Source organism: Melitaea cinxia, chromosome 7, assembly GCF_905220565.1.
Source record: "Melitaea cinxia chromosome 7, ilMelCinx1.1, whole genome shotgun sequence".
NCBI classification, from domain to species: Eukaryota; Metazoa; Arthropoda; class Insecta; order Lepidoptera; family Nymphalidae; genus Melitaea; species Melitaea cinxia.
This window is the reverse complement of record NC_059400.1, coordinates 7,844,797-7,867,533: the sequence shown is the minus strand read 5'-3', so window position 1 is coordinate 7,867,533 and position 22,737 is coordinate 7,844,797. Positions and strand designations below refer to the sequence as shown.

Genomic DNA, 22,737 nt, shown 5'->3' with positions numbered 1-22,737 from the left:
GTATCTTTTTTTCATCGTCAGTTATTATTGTCCGTTAAACTTTAAGTGCTCGGCGGCTAACTTTCGATGTCTTCGTGATTTACGAGGCGTCATTTCCAAGTGTTTTATCGAGCATAAATGTAAGTTTGCTACTTGTTGAGATTGAAGGTCGCGTCGTCCGATTTGTTATCGCTTTAGTGGGTCAATGTTTTATTATCAATTCGCTCTGAATGTAGATTTCGCATTTGTAGAGTGTTAAGTGGGAGACCATATATATTTCACGGAGGAAGGAGGTATGTCGTCGAACAGTAGTTTCGCATCTCCGGGTGGTGGGGTGGGGGGGCAATGATCCATTAATCTGGCAGAAGCCCATGTGGCGCCACCGACATACCTGCCGACGCGACGCGCGGACGCCTACCTAACGACACAGATCCTACATTTCAACATGTGCAAATATGTATAAAATGATTAAGTTCACAAGTCGACGAGGCACATATATTCTTACTCCGATGGTTTTTATAAGTTACTGTAATGTGTGTTACGGCAGTTTTTTAGTTATCTATGACTAAAACACACGTGATTTGTATAGAGAAAAAAAAGCAGAATTAGTATAAAATTTATGGAGTAACCACGAGGTGGTGCACTGATCAGAGTAACTGGTGGATGCGCTCGTGGTCATGGGTTTGATCCCAATGAAAAATATTTGAATAGGCTATAGAGATGTGCTTATACCAAGTGTTTTCGGACTTCGGGACATGATTTTCATCCTACGCACAGTCGTTATGTATAGTAGCACGTTTACTTAACGTGGTTACTCTAGTGTAAAGCGTAAGAGGTAAATGACATCAATTAAGGGTTTCCCCTTATTTTACCCTAGATACGACTCATTGTCAATATGGGTTTTTAGTGCTCATTATTTTGTTACAATGTATTTGGAACTAAATAAATTCTTATATTATTGATTATAAACGTTGCTAATATTCAGCAGTTAAGGAACGGAAACCGCGAGATAATTTGTAATTGAACAATTTAGACTTAAATTGGTAATACGAGATAGTGTCACTAAGATTACGATGTTTGTTCAGGGTTTTATTACAAATGGAACATGTTTCGAACGAGAAAACTTACTAATAATGGTAACGTTACTCTTATTAATTTATAGGTCTCAATCCTCTAAGAGGAAAATTTTACTTATCCTCTTGTCGTTCTTGAAAGCACGACTACCTCACTTAATTTATTAAGACTAATGTATTTCATTCATTGCTCATATTCCTTTTTGTTTCTATAGGCGCAATAGGAGATCAATGGGGAGTTCGAACACGAATCGAACGAATAACGAGGTGATCGACCTTAACTCTATCATGGCGCACGTCAATTACTTGTCAGGTTCTACAATCTTGTCCAGATAAAATTTACCGAACGTTTTTTTTAGAATATACTACAAAAGTGACGTTTGAAATACGAACACTCCTGAATTTAAATGCGAACTCACACGATGCATCACGTCACCGAATGCGGAAACATTGGCGTCGCCTGCCACCCATTCCACAAAAATCTGTCGCCATATTTCAATCGGTGAATTGACACATAGCTTTTCGAAACCATAAACTTTCACGCGAAAACTTTAACCTGGCATATTTACCTTAGAAATTTCTCAGTACAGATAGCATGACTTATTTGACGAGTAAAAACTTATAGATAGGTCATGTTCCAACCGGTGTGGAAGTTTTCACATAAATTGGCGGTCATTCGACGCGAATATGCTGACTGAGGGAGTAACAAATATGCCAAGTTAGGTTGTTATAACGGCGATATGTAAGTTTTGTGATACTTCGCCATTAAGTTTATGGAAACGACAGCCGAGATAACATCGCACTTTCTGAGAGCTTTGTGTAATTCTTTTCAATGCCCTCCTATGTCTGATAGTTACCCGTGATATAATAATTTGATTAAATCGACTAAATTTGAATGAAAAATTAAAAAAGGTAGAAAAAGCACTTTGCAAATCTTTTAAAATTTTGTGCATAATTTGTCAAGTCTATTGGTGGACTAATTGTAATTTTATAAGCGAGCAGTTTTCGCGTAGCAGAAGGACTTACAATGTCGTATTAAAATGATTAATTTTTGTGGAACCGCCGAAGGTGGCGGCCGCGAATACTTCGCCTGAACGGACGATTAATCTTGTTCCATGCAAACATCGTTCGCACTGGCATTGTACTAAGATCCCGATATTTTTTCTGTCTTATACAATACCATTAAGAAACTGCTACCGCTAGTTGGTCGCGCTCTTCCCACCATCTCTTCGAGCCCATTGAAGGATTGAAAAGGTGTTTGCGTTTCGCTTCACAAAAAATAGGACTCCCCTCCGTTTTAAAAATTTTTCGTCATCACTTAGGCTTCGATAGTTATTACGACGAAAATGAAATGTGTTAATTCTCCATCGTCATTCAGTAACGATGAATCTTACTAAAGAATTTTTATTCAGTCATTATTTGTTCATTCAATAGAAAGAATGTTCCAAAAAGCTTTTCCTAATGCAATTTAATGTATGCTATTTTAATATTTTAAAAACTTTAAATTAAACATCACCTTAAAAAGCTGGTACTGAACAGTTCAAAGTGAGAATTAATATAAATGAAGTAAATATATATTCTTTATTGCACTTAAATTTTTGTTCACATATTTATATACAAATTTAGTTAGCAACGGTGGACTTATCTCTAGAAGAGATCTCTTCCAGCCAACCTGTGATAGTGAGAATTAATGTTACATAGCAGGCTAAGAAAGTGCAGTATTGTAGATAATATACAGATTCTTGAAAATAAAAAGCTAATTAAATAATATTTATAACATAATACAATATATATATATACACACACACACACACACACACACACACACACAGACACATAAATATTACATATATATCTATATAAAATACACATATAATATACATATTATACAATACACAATAAAAGTAAAAATTAATGAACAGATATTTACGGATTAATTTGAGCGAGGAGGTGTGGGTTCAGCTTCTTTTTGAAGGTATAGATAGAAGGACTAAGGGACTATAAGGACTAAGACTAATATTTAGGAAGTTTATTCCAGAGCGATGCACCATATACCGAAAAAGAATGCAAGCGGAATTTGGTGTTGCTCTTCGGTATGTCGAGCATTGTAGTTGATGCAAGACCGCCGAAGACGTGTGGGAGAATGGAGCATTTGGAAACGAGAACGCAGGTATGCAGGAGAATTAGGATCGTGGAGTATTCTGTAGAGGAACGACAGGATGTGCATATCACGGCGAAGGCGGATTGGGAGCCATTTAAGTTGAGCACGAAAGTTTGATATGTGGTCATACTTAAGTAAGCCAAAATAAAGCGATTAGCGAGATTTTGAAGACGCTCTAGTTTGTTCAGTTGCTCCGCATTCGCATCTAAGTAGCACACATCAGCGTAGTCAAGTATAGTAAGTGAAGAAGCGATTGCGCAGGCATAACTTTGGTTGAAAAGGGGAAAAAGAATTGAAGGAGCTTGAGAGAGTTGAAAGCGTAATGCATACGTTTGCTAACCTCATTGATATGAGCCACCCAGGTCATATTACAAACCATTATTAGACCTAAATTTTTCACTTTATTAGATAGAATAAGTGATTGTAACACTAGATAGCTGAACCTTTGGTATTGAATTCCAATAAATTTTGCATCTCAGACTGCTACTGCCAAAAATTATACATTGAGATTTGAGAGGATTGATGATAAGGCCAAAAGTATCTGCCCACGACGGATATATAGAAAGGGCTATTACATAATATTTGAGGAAACAAATTAAGGATTCTATAATTTTAATTATAAAACTTATTGGAACACTGCGAAATATCTTAGGTGGGGTCAAGAGCGGCGACTGTCAGAATTAGATCTGGGCACTCGCCAACAACGCGACCGTTCCTGCTGAGCTCATAGACTTAATTTTCTTTTTATTGCTTTAGCAATTAGTATTGCTCGTTTAGTAAATCTTAAACGTTTATTTTAATATCAAACTCAGATCAGTATTTGTACATTCAAAATTAATATATAAAATGATAAAGGATTAGGTTTTATTCGTTATTATTTATGCACTATTATTTTATTAAATTAATATCGGACCTAACTTTAATATCAGAATTAACTATGTATTTTAATATTTCCTGTCTAAAATACAAATCATTATAATCAATGGAATCTTTTTATACTAGTATAAAGGTTTCGGTTATAACAAATAACGTTCCTAATTCCTATACATTATTTATAATGCACATTTGTAATATTACACACAATCATGAAAAAATAATTTAACATGTTCATTAAATTAAAATTACACTATTTAATTTAAAAAAAAAAACTGTCTAATAAACGTGTTAAAAAGTAAAAAACCATATTTACATTTTATATTAAAACCCATGAGTTCGCATTTTATTTAGCTACCTTAAAAACTAATAATAGAATATATTATAATCTGTATATTAATACGTGAAGCAAAAAGTTTGTACCCCTTTTTATGAAATTAACGAAGACGGAGGGTTATCAAATTTTGCAGTTATAGTTTATATAGAGATGTTTTTTTTTTAATCATACTTAAAAAATACATTGACACACACATGCATATACACATATATTCTTTTGTTTATTGTTAAAATCTGTGGTTAAATTATGGTCGACTTTCGACCACTAAGCGACCACTAGTATATATTATTAATTAGTTCAAGACAATAAATATTTTATAATAAGCGTGTATTAATTTCTGCTTAAAATAAATGTGATAACTAATCTTCTGAGTGAATAAAATAATTTTCAATTAACTCAGAAGATTAGTTATCATCACGGTACGGCAAGTGTTTTGAAAAAATGAATTATGTATATATATATATATATATATATATATATATATATATATATATATTGTGAAATGATTCGAAATGACGTATTCAAATCATGCCGCCACAGATTCCGACCTCAATTCAATCAAATTACGAAAATTTCAATGTTTTATTAAGTTAAACTTTCCTGCGGTGGTAGATCTAAGTGAATTTATTTATACTTAGTTATCGTCTTTTAGAAAAGTCATCTTGCTAACGTTTCGGTAAGTTGAATAATTAAATTTGTCAGTGTCGGTTGACACGCCGGTGGATTTTCTTCCGAATTTTCAATGGTGTCACGACTGACTGCCTCCTCTTTGCTCCCCTCTATTGTGTTATCGTGATTCTCTGATTTGAATTATTTATTGTTTCATTTCACACTCTAAAATTATTAGAATAGTCTTGATTTTCCTTAATTAAAATTTATTCAGTGCAAAGTTTAAAAATTAACTTACGATTCAGCTTGTAACATCCATTGCTGGGCATAGACCGCTTTCTCCATGTAGGATAAGGATTGTAATTTAATCCACCACGCTGCTCCACTGCGAGTTGACGGATATATTCCCTACTATGACTGACGGTCGCTATCAAATATCTACGGTAGCAACCGGGACCGACAGCTTAACGTGCTCTCCGAGGCACGATGGGGAGACACACAAGTACATATATCCATTGCGAGCGGGAATCGATCTCGCAAGCTGTCGGTGTTTACACGCGTCACTATACCAGAGCGGTTATTAAAAAAATAACTTTATTCATGTATTTACATTTATTCATTCAAGAGAAATGATATAGTGAGTTGGTTCATCAAATATTTTACCTATTACTTTCGCTATTTGGTTATAGTTCTTTTAAAACAGTGAGACGTTAGACACTCATCCTATCACATTAAACGAAGTAAATCACATTGCACGTTCTATATTCTATTCAGTTTATGAATGTATTCAATTTTTGTATGCGCATTCATTTGAATCTGACGCATTTTCAGCTACAACGCATACATCCTACTTATATATTTATTTATATAAAATGTATCTACTGCCTACTGTAGGTACATTATGTTAGATTTAGTTTTATAAAAAATATTACTAATAAAAAAATATAACATGTTTTTTAATTATTAGGGAATATTTTTTTTAAAGTTAATATTATTTAAGAAAAAAATTAATGAAAATTAATCTGAAACATACATATACAACTGAGGTAGGGCACAACAGGAAATATCCTGCTCAAAATATGAAGCAGCCCAACTGGGGTAGTACCTCGAACTTACAGAAGACCACAGGAAAATAATCCTGGGGGGAGGACTGGGGATAGGGTCGGCAACGCGCTTGAAATGCTTCTGGTGTTGTAGACGTCTATAAGCTACGGTAATCACTTACCATCAGGTGAGTCGTACGCTTGTTTGCCGACATAGTTATATAAAAAAGAAAATAATACTAAAATATATAAATAGGAAATAATAATAAAATATACATACATACGTAAAACGTATAAAGTGCGCTATATGTACATATATCATCATCATCATCATAATTTCAGCCTATTGCAGTCCACTGTTGGACATAGGCTTCCATAAGTTCGCGCCAAAAATAGCGCGAACTCATATGTGTTGCCCATAGTCACCACGCTGGGCAGGCGGGTTGGTGACCGCAGGGCTGGCTTTGTCGCACCCAAGACGCTGCTGCCTGTCTTCTGCCTGTGTATTTCAAAGTCAGCAGTTGGATGGTTATCCCACCATCGGTCGGCTTTATAAGTTCCAAGGTGGTATTGGAACTGTGTTATCCCTTAGTCGCCTCTTACGACACCCACATGATACATATATATTATAATGTATTTTGAAGGTCTGTAATCTGTGCAGCCATAGTGTGGCGTAGTATTGAATAATTCAATACACAATCGTTCAGTCCATTCTGTTTCCACGTTTCTTTAATAAAATATTCCCGCTCCAAGGTTAAATATATGTACCACTTGTTATGAATAAAGAACCTTGAAATAAAATTTCTTTAGATTTTTTAAAATGTTTATTTAATTTATAGCTGCATTTGTCATATCAAACAAAAGATCTTAGTAAAGTTTACTTTTAATTAATCATCTAAATGTATTTTCTTTGATAAGTAATATTGTATTTTTAACCGACTTTGGAGGTTCTCAATTCGACTGTATTTTTTTTTGTGTATGTTACTTCTGTTAGTTAACTAAAAGTTCTGACTTTTGACTGGGTGGACTGATTTCGACAATTTTTTTTTAATCGAAAGGTGATGTGTATCATTTGGTCCCATTTAAATTTATTTAATGAGATCTAACAACTGAATAACTGATCTAAAATCGAAAAGTAGTTGAGATCTAACTACTACTTTTCGAGTTATATCTAATAATGCGTTTTTACTTGACGCTTTTTTCGTCGACCTACGTTGTATTATATATACCGCATAACTTTCTACTGGATGTACCGATTTTGATAATTCTTTTTTTGTTGGAAAGGAAATATCCTTAGTTTTGTACCATGATAAGGAAACCAGGATCTGATGATGGAATCCCAGAGAAATCGAGGGAAACTCTCGAAAATCCGCAATAACTTTTTACTGGGTGTACCGATATTGATAATTTTTAATTTATTCGAAAGCTGATGTTTATCATGTGGTCACATTTAAATTTCATCGAGATCTGATAACTGCTTTTTGAGTAATCTTTGATAGCGCGTAGTTATTTGACTATTTTTTCGTCGTTGCTGTTGCTGTTTCATCAAAATGTTGCCGTTTCATCCATAAAATTTTACCCTCATGCGCCAAAAGAAGTTTCATTTTAAAAAAATCTAATTAATAAAACTATATGTATTTGAAATAAATGTAGATGTATGTCTAATAAATACGGCACCGATATAGTTTTATGACGTATAAAGGTCTCGTCAACTTTCGGAAATTATCATTATAGTAAACCACGGAAATCATAAGCCATTGATTTTGAAGATTGCGTAACACGATATTATAGCATGGAAATTCGACAAAATTTAAGTTGCTGGAGCATTAAAGGGGACGTCGACGGAGACGGTTAATTCACCCCATAAGGGTCGCTGTGGCGCCAAAGATCCTATCGTACACGAAATTCTAAGTACGATTTCGCACGAATCTTGTCTGCGTCTTTAGATGAATGTCGCTAAATATATCATTGAACGAATTTTTATTCTCTAGTTTTATCTTAATAAACACCTTTATTAAAAGCGAAAATTTAATCAATAGCTTTTAATTCTAAATAACTTTATCACAATATTCAATTATTAAAAAAAACACACACACACACACACACACACACACACACACATATATATATATATATATATATACACTCGAAATATCAAACAGATTTAGATAATTCCTTTTTTGTTGGAAAGGAGATATCTCCTAACTGAGGTAGGGCACAGCAGGAATTTCCTGCTCAAAATATGGAGCAGCCCGACTGGGGTGGTACCTCGACCTTACAGAAGATCACAGCAAAATAATATTGTTTTCAAACAGTATTGTGTTCCTGATTGTGAGTAAGGTGACAAGAGCTCCTGGGGGGATTGGGGATTGGGTCGGCAACGCGCTTGCGATGCTTCTGGTGTTGCAGGTGTCTATAAGCTACGGTAATCGCTTACCATCAGGTGAGCCGTACGCTTGTTTGCCGACCTAGTGACATAAAAAAAAGACGAAAATATATTAGTGCGTTGTTAGCATGTCTGTAAAATCAGTCACCCTTGTTACAAGTTTTGCGAAAACTTGTATTCAAACGTCCCAATTATAGTAGTGGAATTCTTGGTAAGGGCTTCTGGCGACAAATCCATCAGAGACTCGACAGGCCATTTGTTGCGCGCGTTTTTACGCTTGATAAATCGCTCGACTTGTCCACATTTAGTGGATTTATGTACGAGTCCAATTGTTGTACATTATTTGTAATTGAATGCAGAAATACATTTCGTCTTATCAATATAACGGTCAACGCTTAAATATAGTCGATTGCGTGATGCCGGTTATAACTGTCGTTATTATTCGAAAAGCCACGGCCCCATACTATTGATACGGCTCGTTTAAAAGTCGGATCGTGGTTTCGTTGAATATAAAATTTTCCTTAGACAAAGACAGCAGTATAAATAATAAGCTACGGATCTAGTTTTGAAATAATATGTAAAATATGAATGTACGGAGCAAAGATTAGATTTCCATGAATATATAATGTATGAGTTAAGTGAAATTGTTTAACAAAGATTTTTATGAGAATATATAGTGCGGGTGTATGCGTATGTAAGATAATTTATGCATACCAATATTCCACCAAGAGCTTCGACTAGATAACATTCTTGTTAAATTGCCCGTAAAAACGGTAAAATATTCGTCATTTTACAGACCACTTTTTAGCGGTTTTATGATTTAGTGGAAAAATCCATTTACATACATCGGGATGAAAGAAACAAGAGAAAGTGGCAGTTCTTACAGGGCACGCAAAAATAATTTATGGGCTCTTTTATTGCTAAACTTCATTCGTTGCTGTGGTTGCTTTTATTCCTTCAACGGAAAAAGTTGTGAGATTTTATTACCGGTGTGAGATAGGACACGTTATTGCACTAACTTTGAGTTGGAATTAAAATAGATTTTTTGTGGTCAATAAAAGCGATATCCATATATGAGTTTGAAACTTGAAACCTTGAAACTTTTTATTGGACATTTAATATTAGTGCTCGACGATTTTGACGTCCGTATTTCAGAACAAGTATAACAATGATTTTTACTCTGTTGCAGAACTCGATTCGGCATAACCTGTCTCTCCACAACCGGTTTATGCGGGTCCAGAATGAGGGCACGGGCAAGTCATCTTGGTGGATGATCAATCCGGATGCGAAGCCTGGCAAAGCAATGAGGAGGCGTACCTCGTCAATGGAGACGTCCAAGGCAGAGAAAAGACGAGGCAGAATTAAAAAGAAGGTACGTTTTTTAATGGCTACATACACATACATACTATACATTTTGGCTAAGATCTAGATTAGGTAAAACCGAATTTCGGGACCGTGGGGGGATGGGGGGGGAGAGGGTGGGAAACGCTACCCCCTGGTACCACTGTCACACCTCGGAACCCCATGGTTATGGAGATATCCATGGTTAAAGTTTTGAGGTTAGAAGAAGAATTTCGAAAGTTAGAGGAACGCTTGGCTCCGGCGCTACGGGAAGTGCAGCCCTTGCGTGCGAAAGCACGCTCACTCATGCTCTGTACAAAAAAAACCGAATTATGGGGTTTTTGGGTGTGGAGGGTGGAGGGTGTAGGGGAATCTATACAAGGTAACACTGTCATACCTCAAAACCCCATGGTTATGGAGATATCCATGGTTAAAGTTTTGAGGTTAGAAGAAGAATTTAAAGCTATTATAATACCTTTGAGCTCGTACTGTTTGCATTGTGTGACAAATCGACACTTTTAAACAAAATAACGCGTCAGACATAATATTCTAATAAAATTAGTAACATTGCGTGCTAGAATATAGGTTTAGAAATTCGAAAAATACCCAAAACCGAATCGGAGCACCCCACTGTCCACGTGGTCTTGGTCTGTCCTACCCCTAGAGTGTTTTTTTTTGTGCCGCGGAGGCGCGAAGGGAGGGCAGCCCTCGCCCGCCGTGCGAAAGCGCGCGAACGAATGCGTAGAGGAGCGGCTGAGGCTGGTCGCCGAAGGCGACCAGCCTCCGCTGCGGAACGGAGCATGAGTGAGCGTGCTTTCGCATGCAAGGGCGGAAGGGCTGCACTTCCCGTAGCGCCGGAGCCAAGCGTTCCTCTAACTTTCGAAATTCTTCTTCTAACCTCAAAACTTTAACCATGGATATCTCCATAACCATGGGGTTCCGAGGTGTGACAGTGGTACCAGGGGTAGCGTTCCCCACCCTCTCCCCCCCCATCCCCCCACGGTCCCGAAATTCGGTTTTACCTAATCTAAAGCTTTACCTACATTTTTACTATTAGGAATTTTATATGTGTTTTAAATACACAAAAAAAATATTTAGTTAAATTTTTGTTTTTGTACAGCCTGATGCATTGAAAAATGGAGTTGCCCCAGACGCCACACCAAGCCCTAGTAGTTCAATATCCGAAAGTCTCGACATTTTTCCTAATTCTCCAATACACAGGTAAATAATAAAAACATACGTTAATATCACCATTTCATAGAATATATTTTTTAAATGATAGTAATTTTAAAAGCCTAGACTAGTTGCTTCAAGTGTTTTCACAGATGTGTAAACATAAAGGGGTGAAATATGGCAGTATGCCAGTTATGTTAAAGGACTTGACCGTCGTACTAATTCGAAATTAAAGATATAATAATTTTCCTGTACAAGTTATATTGTGCATTCTGTCAAAATTTTTCATTGCCTTTAGCATCTACAGTGATCCAAATAATAATGTATGGCTCGCGTACAGAATTCACTTAACCCAGCGGTTGTTTTTACACACAATAAAAACTACCGCTTGACATAACGTAGCGTTGACCACGCTCATAAAATTGAGTTATAGGAACTACTGCTACTTTGTGATAAAAGGTTTTAAATCATTCACAACCATTAGATGATGAGTTATATGGAGTCTTAATCTCGTCATTCTTTCCAATATTAAACATTTTTATTGCCGAATATATGTCAAAATTAGGAACGTTATCGATATTTATATAGGACATTTTTTTGCTCAATGTCCTCGTTTGAAGAAGCAGTCCGTAAAGCTTTATAAAACTATATTCTGTCATATTTTGCACTAATGAAATATTTCCTTTCCGACCATTACGTTATGATGATCGCTTCATTTGGCAATCATGTTAGCGGACCTCGATGAAGGCATTAGGATTGCATGCTGTCTATTGTATTTTATACGTATTATTTTTAGATACAACTAGGTCTTAGATCAGTTACTTTTCCTGCTACAAATTTTAATTATTTGCTACACAAGCATCGATATATCTTTTGCCCCTTTGTAGAAACGTTATTTATTCAAAATATAAACACTTTCAGGGCCTTTTCATATCGATATTTGTGGAATACATTTTTTTTGACGCTTGTTCGCTTTGCGTAGCAACAGTTTTCAGTTATCACCGGACTTTCGTCAGCGGGCTTCATCCAACGCGTCATCCTGCGGACGGATGTCTCCGATACCTTCCTTAATAACCTCGGAACCAGAATGGCCATCAGATTATATCCCTGCAGGCGATTTTGCTTCGACCAGTGATTATTCTACAGCCGATTACTCTCAAGATCAAGATCTAGCAGGAACTCTCGCCGACTCGATGAAACTTCACGGAACAGACCCCTTTCTTAATACGTAAGATTTTGAAATTTATGAGCTTGAGCTAGGTTAAATTTATTTTCAAATAGATGCCAATATATTTAAGTAGTTTAATTTGAACAAAACGAGATGCTGTTTAGATGCTTTTCTAGATTTATGTTAGGATATAAAGTATGTATAAAAAAAGTCATCAGTCACAACTTTTTACTGGGTGTAACGATTAGGATTATTCTTTTTTTTTATCCAAAATCTGTTTCTGTACAATATTCGTCTGTTCAATCTTGCTGATATCTGAGTAGTTTTTGAGTAATTCCTAATTATATATATTCTATATCGATTTTAATTGAAATCGGGATTATTGTTAGAGTACAAACACAATGTGAATTTCAACATTACTCGAAAGAGAGTTAATTTGATTTAAAATGTCAGGTACGTTCCAACGACGTCATCGTCGTCAGCGGGGAGCTATCGCTACTCGTACGCGTGTCCGCGACACTCGCACGGCGGCTGCGCGTGCGCGTCACTGTACCCAGCGCACCCCGCACAACCCGCACACCCGCACCAACACGCGCTCGACCACTTCGTCAGACCGCCTCCACCAGCTGATCCCGCTGATATCATGCAAACGGGTAAGAACTAAGCATACGTATCGCAATTCATTTATTATTGTAATCCACTTACTAAACAACGGCACAGCAGGAAATATCCTGCTGAAAATCTGGAGTAGCCCGACACAAAAAGTAAAGCAGTTTGCAATAATAAAAAACGATTATTTCGTTGAAATTTTCTGCTGACTTTTTTTAACGTCCATTTCGAGTGAAATATTAGGAATATATTTTGACTGACCAATTTTTGTTTTTACTTAAACATTGTTGTAAAAACCGATTACTTTTTCACATCTATAGTAAAATTGCTCAGCTTGCGCTGCCTCGAGCCATGGCACTTTTAGCCCTAGGGTAAATACGCCCACCAGCTCGACTGAGGAAGTACCTCGACCTTACAAATGATCACAGCTAAATAATACTACTCTCAAGCAGTGTTGTGTTCCCGTGGTGAGTAAGGTCATATGACCGGAAAGTTAATACAACTTTGTTGTGGATTAGGGCTTATTCTATCACAGAAGGTACTAAGTCTAACGTGGTTTTTTAATAGTTATTACAGTTACAACATCTTATACTACGCCTGACTTAAAAGCTGCTGTAACGTTGCATTGATATGTTCTAGTATTTCTAGTATTTGATCTAAGAAATCCAACGAAAGATTTTACATAACCATTTACCTGTACCCGCACTCGATTTATATAAATGTGTGTTGTGTACGCTTAAAATATCTGTTTTTTTACATCAGAAAACAGCCAGACACAAATGGTAACGACGTCTGATGCCACACTCATGAATGGTGGAGTTATGGTACAAACAGGCGCTGTGGGGCCCACGACCGTCATGGGACAAATCATGGGAGCCCTCTACACCGGGCTCTCGGAAGACTTAAATATTGAAACACTAGAGCACAACTTTGATTGTAACGTGGATGAGGTAAAAATTTTAATTTTTATGTTACGGTAAATTACTAGGGTTCCGTACCTCAAAAGGAAAATCGAAACCCAATTAGAATCACTTTGTTGACCGTCTGTCTGTCAAGACCCTTTTTCTCAGGAACGCGTGGACCTCCTCGCGTGGACATCAAGATGAAATTTATATCAAATACTCAGGTCTACTGTCCCTTACAGCTATGAAAAAATCAAACTTCTAAGCCAATGCAATCAAAAGATACAGCTGCTTATGCTTCAAATGTTCAACACTCTCAAGGGAATCAAAATCTACAGGGTACTTCCCATGAACTCAGAATCTTGAAAAATATGTAATTAAATTTTTATTTTTTTTCAAATTGTGTTGCTTCTATACTATCCGAAGGAACTTCGTTCCTACCTGATGTTCCATGACACCACATAATTTTTTCAATAATTTTGTTTGTATGGGACCCTCGGTGTGCGAGGCCGACTCGGACTTGTCCGGTTTTTATATTACTGTCCACAATTCATTATTGTTATTCTTACCATAAACAACCTTCATCTTATTTTTCTTTTATTAAATAATTATATTTTAAATACAAATAGCTTGGTTTTTTGTGAAATTGCATTTTATTTCTTATAAATCCTATTTCTTATAGATCTTTATTGTTGTTTTATGAAAATGTCGATTTAGAAATTTAATGGTCCGTAACCAAAGTAATCGTTTTTGAATATAGATGTCTCAAGAACAAATTTTAGAAAAAAAAAACTCAAAAGTAGCTGTACAATCAAATTGTTGTTCACAGGTGATAAGGCACGAGCTCAGCATGGATGGGTCCCTGGACTTCAACTTTCCCCAGCAGGGCACGAATACGGCGGCCGAGGCGGAGAGCCAGTTCGCAACTCCTGCGCCGCCCGTCCCCACCACTCTGTCGGGCGGTGGCACCCACCCCCCCTACTCCGTCGCCCCCTCCTGGGTCCACTGAGACGAGTTACCTACTTACCTTATATAAATGCCATATTTGACGTCTGTAAATACGACGTATGTTCCGGTCGTCACCCTTGCGTGGTAGTCGAGATATTTTTTTGTTTATCGTGTTAAATATTGTTAGAATTTTATTTAGTGTTAACGTTAAGCGGGCCGTTACCGATCGTTGTCAATTGTGTTAGCGTAGGTTTTAGTCTTAAGCTAGGTGGAAGCTTGTGATATGCGTAGTTTATTGATAAGTAGAGGACCTAGGAGGGGTATCTTAATATGCAGTTGTCAGTGAAGGTAATTATAAATATTAAAAATTAATAACTTTTACTATTAATTTTATTGTTAATATTAAAAACTTTTTATTTATATATTTTTCACTATTATGTTTCACAACATCCTACACACATCATTGAGTTAGGCCAAATAAGGAAAACTTCTACTCATAATTTTGAGCAGGTCGTCTAGGAAGGTACCTTAACCTTGCAGAAAAGATCACAGCTAAATAATACTTGGTTATTAAGGTGACGGGAGCTCCGGGGAAGGGTCAAAGGTAGGATCAGATTCTGGTGTTGCAGTCGTCTATAGGCTATAGTATCCGTTTACCATCAGGTGGTTGTTTGCTACCCTAGGCGAATAAAAAAAAACATTTCACTATAATTGCAACACACACACATATCAGCCTATCGCAGTCCACTGCTGGACATAGGCCTCCACAAGTATAATTGTATAAAAAAAAAATTTGTAAAATCGATTTATCAAGAATCTATTTTTAAAGTTTAGTTAGCTTCATAAAACGAAAACATCGTTTTTAGAAATAAAATTCTTCGTCATAATTATATCTATCAATGCGTATTTACTTAATTTTTTTTTCGTCGACCTACGCTGTATTATCATCCTATCCACTTTTACTGGATGCACCGATTTTGATGATTCTTGTTTCAATTGAAAGCTGATGCTTACCTTGTGATCCGTTTTAAATTTTATCGTGATCTGATGACTACTTTTTGAGTAATCTTTGAAAACGCGTATTTACTTGATTATTTTTTCGTGTACCTACGTCGTATTACTTTTTGATCTAAATGAAGTCGGTTTTTTTTTGTTTGCGAGAAAATATAGTTATGTACTCGTAAGAAAAAGATTTGATCCCGTGAAACATTCTAACTGTTAGTAAGCTTTTCATACTAAAATAGTATCGTGTGTTGCTTATAAAATAAAACCTAGACGCGTGTAGTACCTACTTACAAACAGACAGTAAATAGTACACACACAATAAATCCTCCGAATATCAGCGTTAATTCGCCTAAAGTTTTCTGTTGAGTGTCCAATAACTCAGTCTCGACGGTATCGCTCCTTACAAAACTATAACTTTATTGTTTCGTGAAAACAGCGAACGGCAATCTGACCTCATTTTCAAGTATTTAAGAAAGATAGGAGACTTGGAAGTTTTAACGCTCCTTTTGCGCTTTTCGTACAGTTGGATCGCGCTCTTGTTCATTTCAAATTAATAGCTATAAATAAATAAAATACCAGAGCAACGATAGGCGATTCTTATGTCTTAATAATATGGTGTATATGAGTCTGTGTGTAACATTCAAATATATCGTATTAATATTTAATATTATAAATGTGAAACTTCATGAGAACGAATGGATAAATCTATGTTTGCTACTCTTTCAGGCAAACATCACTTAACTGATTGTAATGAAAGTCGATACGTAAATGGCTGGAGGTCCAGAAAAGCTACTTTTTATTTGGACGTTCCCACGGAATCAGAAATTATACGGTGAAACTGCGAGGCATATGCATAGGTATTTCTTACAGTTGTATAAATGTATCTTCGTTTAGTCTTATTAATTCATTTTATATTGTGTGAATAGGATAAAAAATGTATATAAGACGTAAAAAATTAAAGGCAGTTCTTGCAAACATTCTTTTTTACGAGAGCGAATATTACGGCATTTTGTGCTCCAGCTCTTTGTACGAAGATTATGACACGTGATCTCCTTTATTCATGAAAGGATGTAAGCAAGAAAAAACGAGATTGACGGGACACAAATTTTAGCCTCCGTCGTGTGATGAGCCGGCCAATATAATATTAAAACAAAACGTAGGACACATGAAAAATACATTTTTGTTTTTAAATTGATTTTATCTATATATTTATAGTTAGATGGCGTCTAAGAAATTATCATTATAAGTTTCTGCGATATTAAGCAAAAAATAAAACATTTTAATTTGTTATTAACTTGAAAACTTGTTTATGAAAATGACTTTTAAAATTATCTATTTCTATTTTTAACAAAACGATATAACGACTTTTTGAATTTATTTCTTACGTTTGCATGTTCGCAGCGACTACGCTTGTCAGTCCTGACCTTTAGGTCTCGTAGCGTTTGTGTGCAAATTATATTGGGTTATGCTTATGAATAAATAATACTTAGTTGAAGAAGGCATGCAAAAAAATCGTAGGCGTAATATACTGATAAGTGACATGGATAGAAATATAAGCAAATATTTATTGTGACGTGGCAAAAATTAATTATTTGAAAATAATAAAATTATTAATCATGATTGACAAATATTAGTTGTATAGTTTAATAAAGTAATTAAAGAAATTCTCGATAAAAATAAAAAGTGCAATAATAAAACAGTGCCTTCTCCTACTTATGTGAAAATCATATTTTGTCATTTGCGGTCTGGTACGAATAATAATTATAATTAGATTGGGATTGAACGTGGCTCGCGAGCACCCGAGATTCAATTTCACCACTGAATGGTCCTATTTGTGCGCTAATGAGGGAGACCGGAGCCAGTAATTAATCATATCATTTTTAGCGTAAACGGTGCTCGCCGCTTAGAGTCGAGCGATCGCCTTCAAATAATGGAATAGAACGAAAAAATCCGCTGAATACGACGCTAGATTAAACCCGCTTCGGTAATGACTTGTTTTTTAGGGTTGCAAAGAATACGTCTTCGCCAGGCGTCGAGGTTTTGTTAATTTTTTTAATGTTAAAAGTTAATGGTGGATAAGTTCTTTACTGAAATTCGTCTCGTTCAACTATCATTAATACTCAAGTAATTGATATTTATGACATCTATATATAAAAATATGTATCATATTTTTTTTAAATCCATATCTAGATGCTAATAAGCAATTGTGTCTTAAGCCACATAGGTTTAATTTTGAAAAAAAAGCGTTTAGATCTTACAAAATAACTTAATAAACATAAATAAAATATATGAAAAATATCCACCTAGTTGATTTTTCTATATTTGATGCATGCTGAAATTAAAGTAGACTATTACCATAAAAAGAGAATATGTGTGTTAATTATTAATAATTAATTAATAATAATATATTGATTAAAAAAAACGACTTCAATTACATCGACAAGTACAACAATCTAAGTAGACGAAAAACATTCAAGCAAATAGGCGTTATCAAAGATTACTCCACTGATAAATGTTCTTGTAAATTTTACGATTTTGGCTTGGTCAAATACTAGCTTAATCAAATTTCTGCGCACAATATAATAATTATGTTATGATTATCTATATTATGCATCTTTATTCTGTTTGATCAAGTATTCTTCTAAATGTTACATTAACAAGATAATTTTACACGTCGTGTTTGCTTTTAATATAGTTGTACATTTAGAAATGTATTCTATAATAAAATTAATATTGTAATGTACCATAAATACAACAACTGATTATAAGATATAACCCAAAAAGTACTTGTCAAATCTCGATTAAATTTAAATGGGACCACGAGACAAGCACCACCTTTCGATTAAAAAAAAAATCGAAATCACTCCACCCAGTAAAAAATTCTGAGGTAACATATACACTCTCTTCTTGGATCTGAGGGCGAGAGCAAACGGTTCTGCCATCCGCTGAGCTGTGCAATAAGCGCAAGAAGGCTTCTTCCCAATAATCTTTGGAAAACTTTTTACCTTTTATTCTACTACAGAGTTATTAGTTTAATATTTTCTCTCTTCTTTCGTATTAAAGTAAGCAAGCTTGACCAGTAATTGACCTCTCGTTTTATGCAGTGACATCTATCTACAACAAAATTAGGAAAATGTGTGTGGTAGAATTATTAATGTTCTATAAAATAAAATCTTGTCACCTCTACATAACTCTATCGTGTCACTTTTTGGTTTGTAAACTTTCAGGCTTTTGAATAACTGGTTTAGCAATAAAGTTTTAATGTTCTTAATTCAATCATAAATTTAATTATTTATCTTTAAAAAGTACTCATTTAGCTATATGTCAAGTACCGTAACTGTGCTAAAAGTTTTACCAAAAAGTCCTTCGGGCTTTTAGCAATAACATGTTATTTTTCACAGTACGAGTACGATAGATATTATTGTTTTGTATTTAGTAATAGTCAATTAAGTTAATTTCAAAACAAATACGTTAATATAATCAGACTAAACTACAAAATTTTACAAAATTTCAGTATAAAAATAAATTTGCTTGCTATAATAGAAATTTACAATATATATTTGAATTTTATCGGTACCTCTAAAATATATTCACTAAAATCTTAACATCACAATAATTATTGACTTATCTTGGTTATCCCGACGTGAATAGCAAAGAATCTCACTATAACAACATTTTATAGATAAAATCGTTTTAGAAAAGTTGTTTTATAAAGGGAATTTTAATTTTTTTATTAAAGTTTGTTGATTACCGGGCACCGAACTACTAAATAATGTTTCAAGTGTCATAACATTTTTACTGTGATAATAGATTGCACTAATTAGATTTACGAGTGTTAATTAATGGCGTATTGAAAAATATTGCATACATGATTTTTCATTTGTTTTGTGATAAAAATACACTTTTCTGGTACTTTTTTAATTTAGTCACTTGAAACAATTTTGTGTAACCTTAAATACATGACACTCTTTCCGAATATAACAATATTTTCTAAAATACTTTGTGTGGGTTACTTATCAGCATCCATCTACAGTTTCCTAGTTTGTTTGTGAGATAAATAAAGTATAAAAAGTTATAATCAACCGTTAAGACGTAGAAGAATGGCGACATCGGTCAACACGACTTTTATATTAACAAGCTGATTTTCATAAAGAGTCGTTTAAATTTCTGAACTCATCCCGCATTCCGGTCGGCTAGCGACGTAATTAGGTACGGGCCCACCTTTACACACGATTTCACGGTACTTGTTAAAAGTTTTCAATTGCGTTACAAGGGGGCCTTTACACGGAATTTATTCATTATATTCTCGTCCCCCGCACCACCCTCTACTTAATAAAACGCGCCTTTGCTCTCTTTTTATTTCCTCATCCCTTGGTGTCCCCTTGTACAATACTTAAGTAATTTTAAATATTTGCCGCATGGCCCCTGAAATTAGTCATGAATTATACATTAATTTCAAAATTATCATACCATTTTATTACCTTTCTTTCCGTGAAACTATTAATGTTGCCGATAATTTCCTTAGAAAATAAACCCTGAAAGAAGCCGGATAAAAAAATCGCTCAAACTATTTTTTTTATGCCGCAGTATTACCTCACTTATGAATTAGATACATTGTGTAGAAAAAATAGCAATATAAATTATAGCCATATAAGTAATATCCTCTGTTTCGGGTTCCGTGTCAGCTAAAATAAAACAACAAAGCACAATAGCGAAAAACGGCTTTGCTTTGATTAAGTGTCTCTACCGTAAATCACGTTATTGTCATCGCTCATAATATCGCAGATTTTCCCCGATACGATCCCCTCGCTACTTATTATCGTTAACATCGAACTTATCTAAAGTTTAATAATTCAAATCCAAAAGAATATCTAAATTCAGTTTATGATGCTCTTCTATACCTACTCAATTTACATGTTGATGTCCTTGCGCTGTCAATTTTAAAAGTTGCGTTTCATGTTTCGCATTCAATCCAAGTCTAGTGGATGAAAGTAGCATATCCAACAAGATGGCTCTTTATTGTTTGACAGCTTAGTCGACTTTGATCGGTTATTTAAATGAAGCGAACTCAGTTATAGCTGCCAATCTCTTTGTGTTTGCATTATGTAATTTGCCACAATGCTTCACCTATGATCTATGTATTCTAAAAACTAAATTAGTAAATTAAATATTTTGTCTATGTTAATTTAATAAAAAAAGAATAATTGACTATTAACGAAATAATGACAAAAAGACAGATATTTTCAACTTTAGCAATTTATATTTCGTCGGAACAAATAATACGCCGAAGGGTGTTTGAAATACTCGTAATCTAGAAAGCTTTAAAATTCTTCCGTTAGATCGACGGCTAAGGGGATTACGACTTGTGCAGTGACGTTACGTGTCAGTGAGTTAGTGGAAAGCTAAATATGGAGATTATAAGAAACAAGTTAGGTTGATAGCGATAAGCAAACTTTTAGCTGTTTAAGCTCAATTTCACCTATCTAGTTATAGTACGGTTTTCCCTTCGAAAATCATTATGATAATAATTGTGTTTGCTCGCAAAAAAAGCCGATTTCAAATACATCGACAAGTAATAACAACGTAAGAAGGCGAAAAATAGTCAAGTAAATCTGCAATATCAAAGATTACTCAAAAAGTAGTCATTAGATCTCGATCAAATTTAAATGGAGGCACAAGACGAGCACCAGCTTTCAATTAAAACAAGAATATTCAAAACTTGTACTAAATGTTGGCAATTAAATATTGAGAGTAATTTGTGATCATTTTTATTCCGTAATATTATTTCACAAAAATTATATAAACATACATGGGTATTTATTTTGTTTTTGGAGTGTAATGCTAACAAAACGTAATTAATACTCCTTAGACGCCCACTGCCTACTCGTATACTGCTCTCTATTATATAGTATGTTATTATATCACATGTTATCTTGAAAACATTGTAAATATTTCTTACCTAATAAATACTAAAATATGTCGAAATACCAAAGTAAGGAAAGTATCTGAATGTATCCAAAACTTTATACTATAATAAGTTGTAAACTTAACTTAGCCACATCTTAATGCAATTTCGATACGCGTAAGTTTCTCTATAAACAAAGAAGTTTTCCGTGATCTTTCTCAAATTGTGCATCCTTCCTGATTCATTCAGCAAGTGTGCAACGTGGCGCGCTGGGCGTTGGGCGTAGCCGCCCCGCCTTCGTGCAACAGGTACCCTTACCCGCCTCTCTAGTCCACAGACGCTCATGAAAGTACTAACTGTACTAAATATTTAAATTATCTCGTAATAAAGAAAACGTTTCAAAGTAGTGTTCCTAAACATTTACATATAATTAAGTAAACTGCTGTAACTCGAGATGTTTTCAATTTAATGATCACTAACTGTAGTAAATTTTGTGTATGTTAAAAATATTAATTACTAGCTGGGCCTCGCGATTTCACCCGTTGAATTGAGGAAAAGATAGCCTGAAATTAAACAAAAAATTTACTGACCGTCAATCATGTTGACGTTGTTTCAAAATTAAAGCCGTATATATATAGAGTTGTGGATGCCGGTAGAGCAAACAATATCTATAAAATGACATATAATTTATGTGGAGAGATTGTGAGGTTTTTCCTAAAGAGTTACGCGAAAACTATATCAACCTTAGCGTATTAATATACATATGATAACTATCCCTAAGTTCTTCGCATGTACATAGGTACGCTCCGTACAGGGACAGTCTTTATTAAATAGGTATATTTATATTATATCGTATATAAAATTAATACGTTTATTGAATCAATTATTTATTTATATTTAAAGGCTATTGTCTCGTATCACGCGATGTAATTATTACTTTCTGTTATCTCTTTAAATCGCAGTTTAAATTTGATGCTATTGTGGTTAGTGTTAAATATTGTTTTTTTTTTTTTTACATTCAGGTGCATTGCTAAAGTCCATGTAAACATTGCAAGCATTATTAGTGAAAGTAATATATTAAAAAAAAAATTATCGTTACAGAATACATCTTTGAAAATTTTAGTCAAGCCAAAAAAGTTTTAAAACAATACTTGGTCAAATAATTTATAATAAAACGTTAAGAATAGTTTATATAAAAGACATATTTATTTAGTCGAAAAATCGG

At 34.6% G+C, this 22,737-nt stretch overlaps 1 protein-coding gene across 1 annotated transcript in view; it reads left to right on the top strand.

Moving 5' to 3' along the window:
• LOC123655307 (forkhead box protein O) overlaps positions 1-22,737 on the top strand; it is a 90,687-nt gene that overhangs the window by 63,992 nt on the left and 3,958 nt on the right. Inside the window, exons 3-8 of the mRNA XM_045591118.1 lie at positions 9,651-9,833; positions 10,923-11,023; positions 11,958-12,203; positions 12,597-12,796; positions 13,515-13,702; positions 14,484-14,950. Of these exons, the coding sequence (XP_045447074.1) occupies positions 9,651-9,833; positions 10,923-11,023; positions 11,958-12,203; positions 12,597-12,796; positions 13,515-13,702; positions 14,484-14,663 (1,098 nt within the window). The 3' untranslated portion in view covers positions 14,664-14,950. The remainder of the gene's footprint in view (positions 1-9,650; positions 9,834-10,922; positions 11,024-11,957; positions 12,204-12,596; positions 12,797-13,514; positions 13,703-14,483; positions 14,951-22,737) is intronic.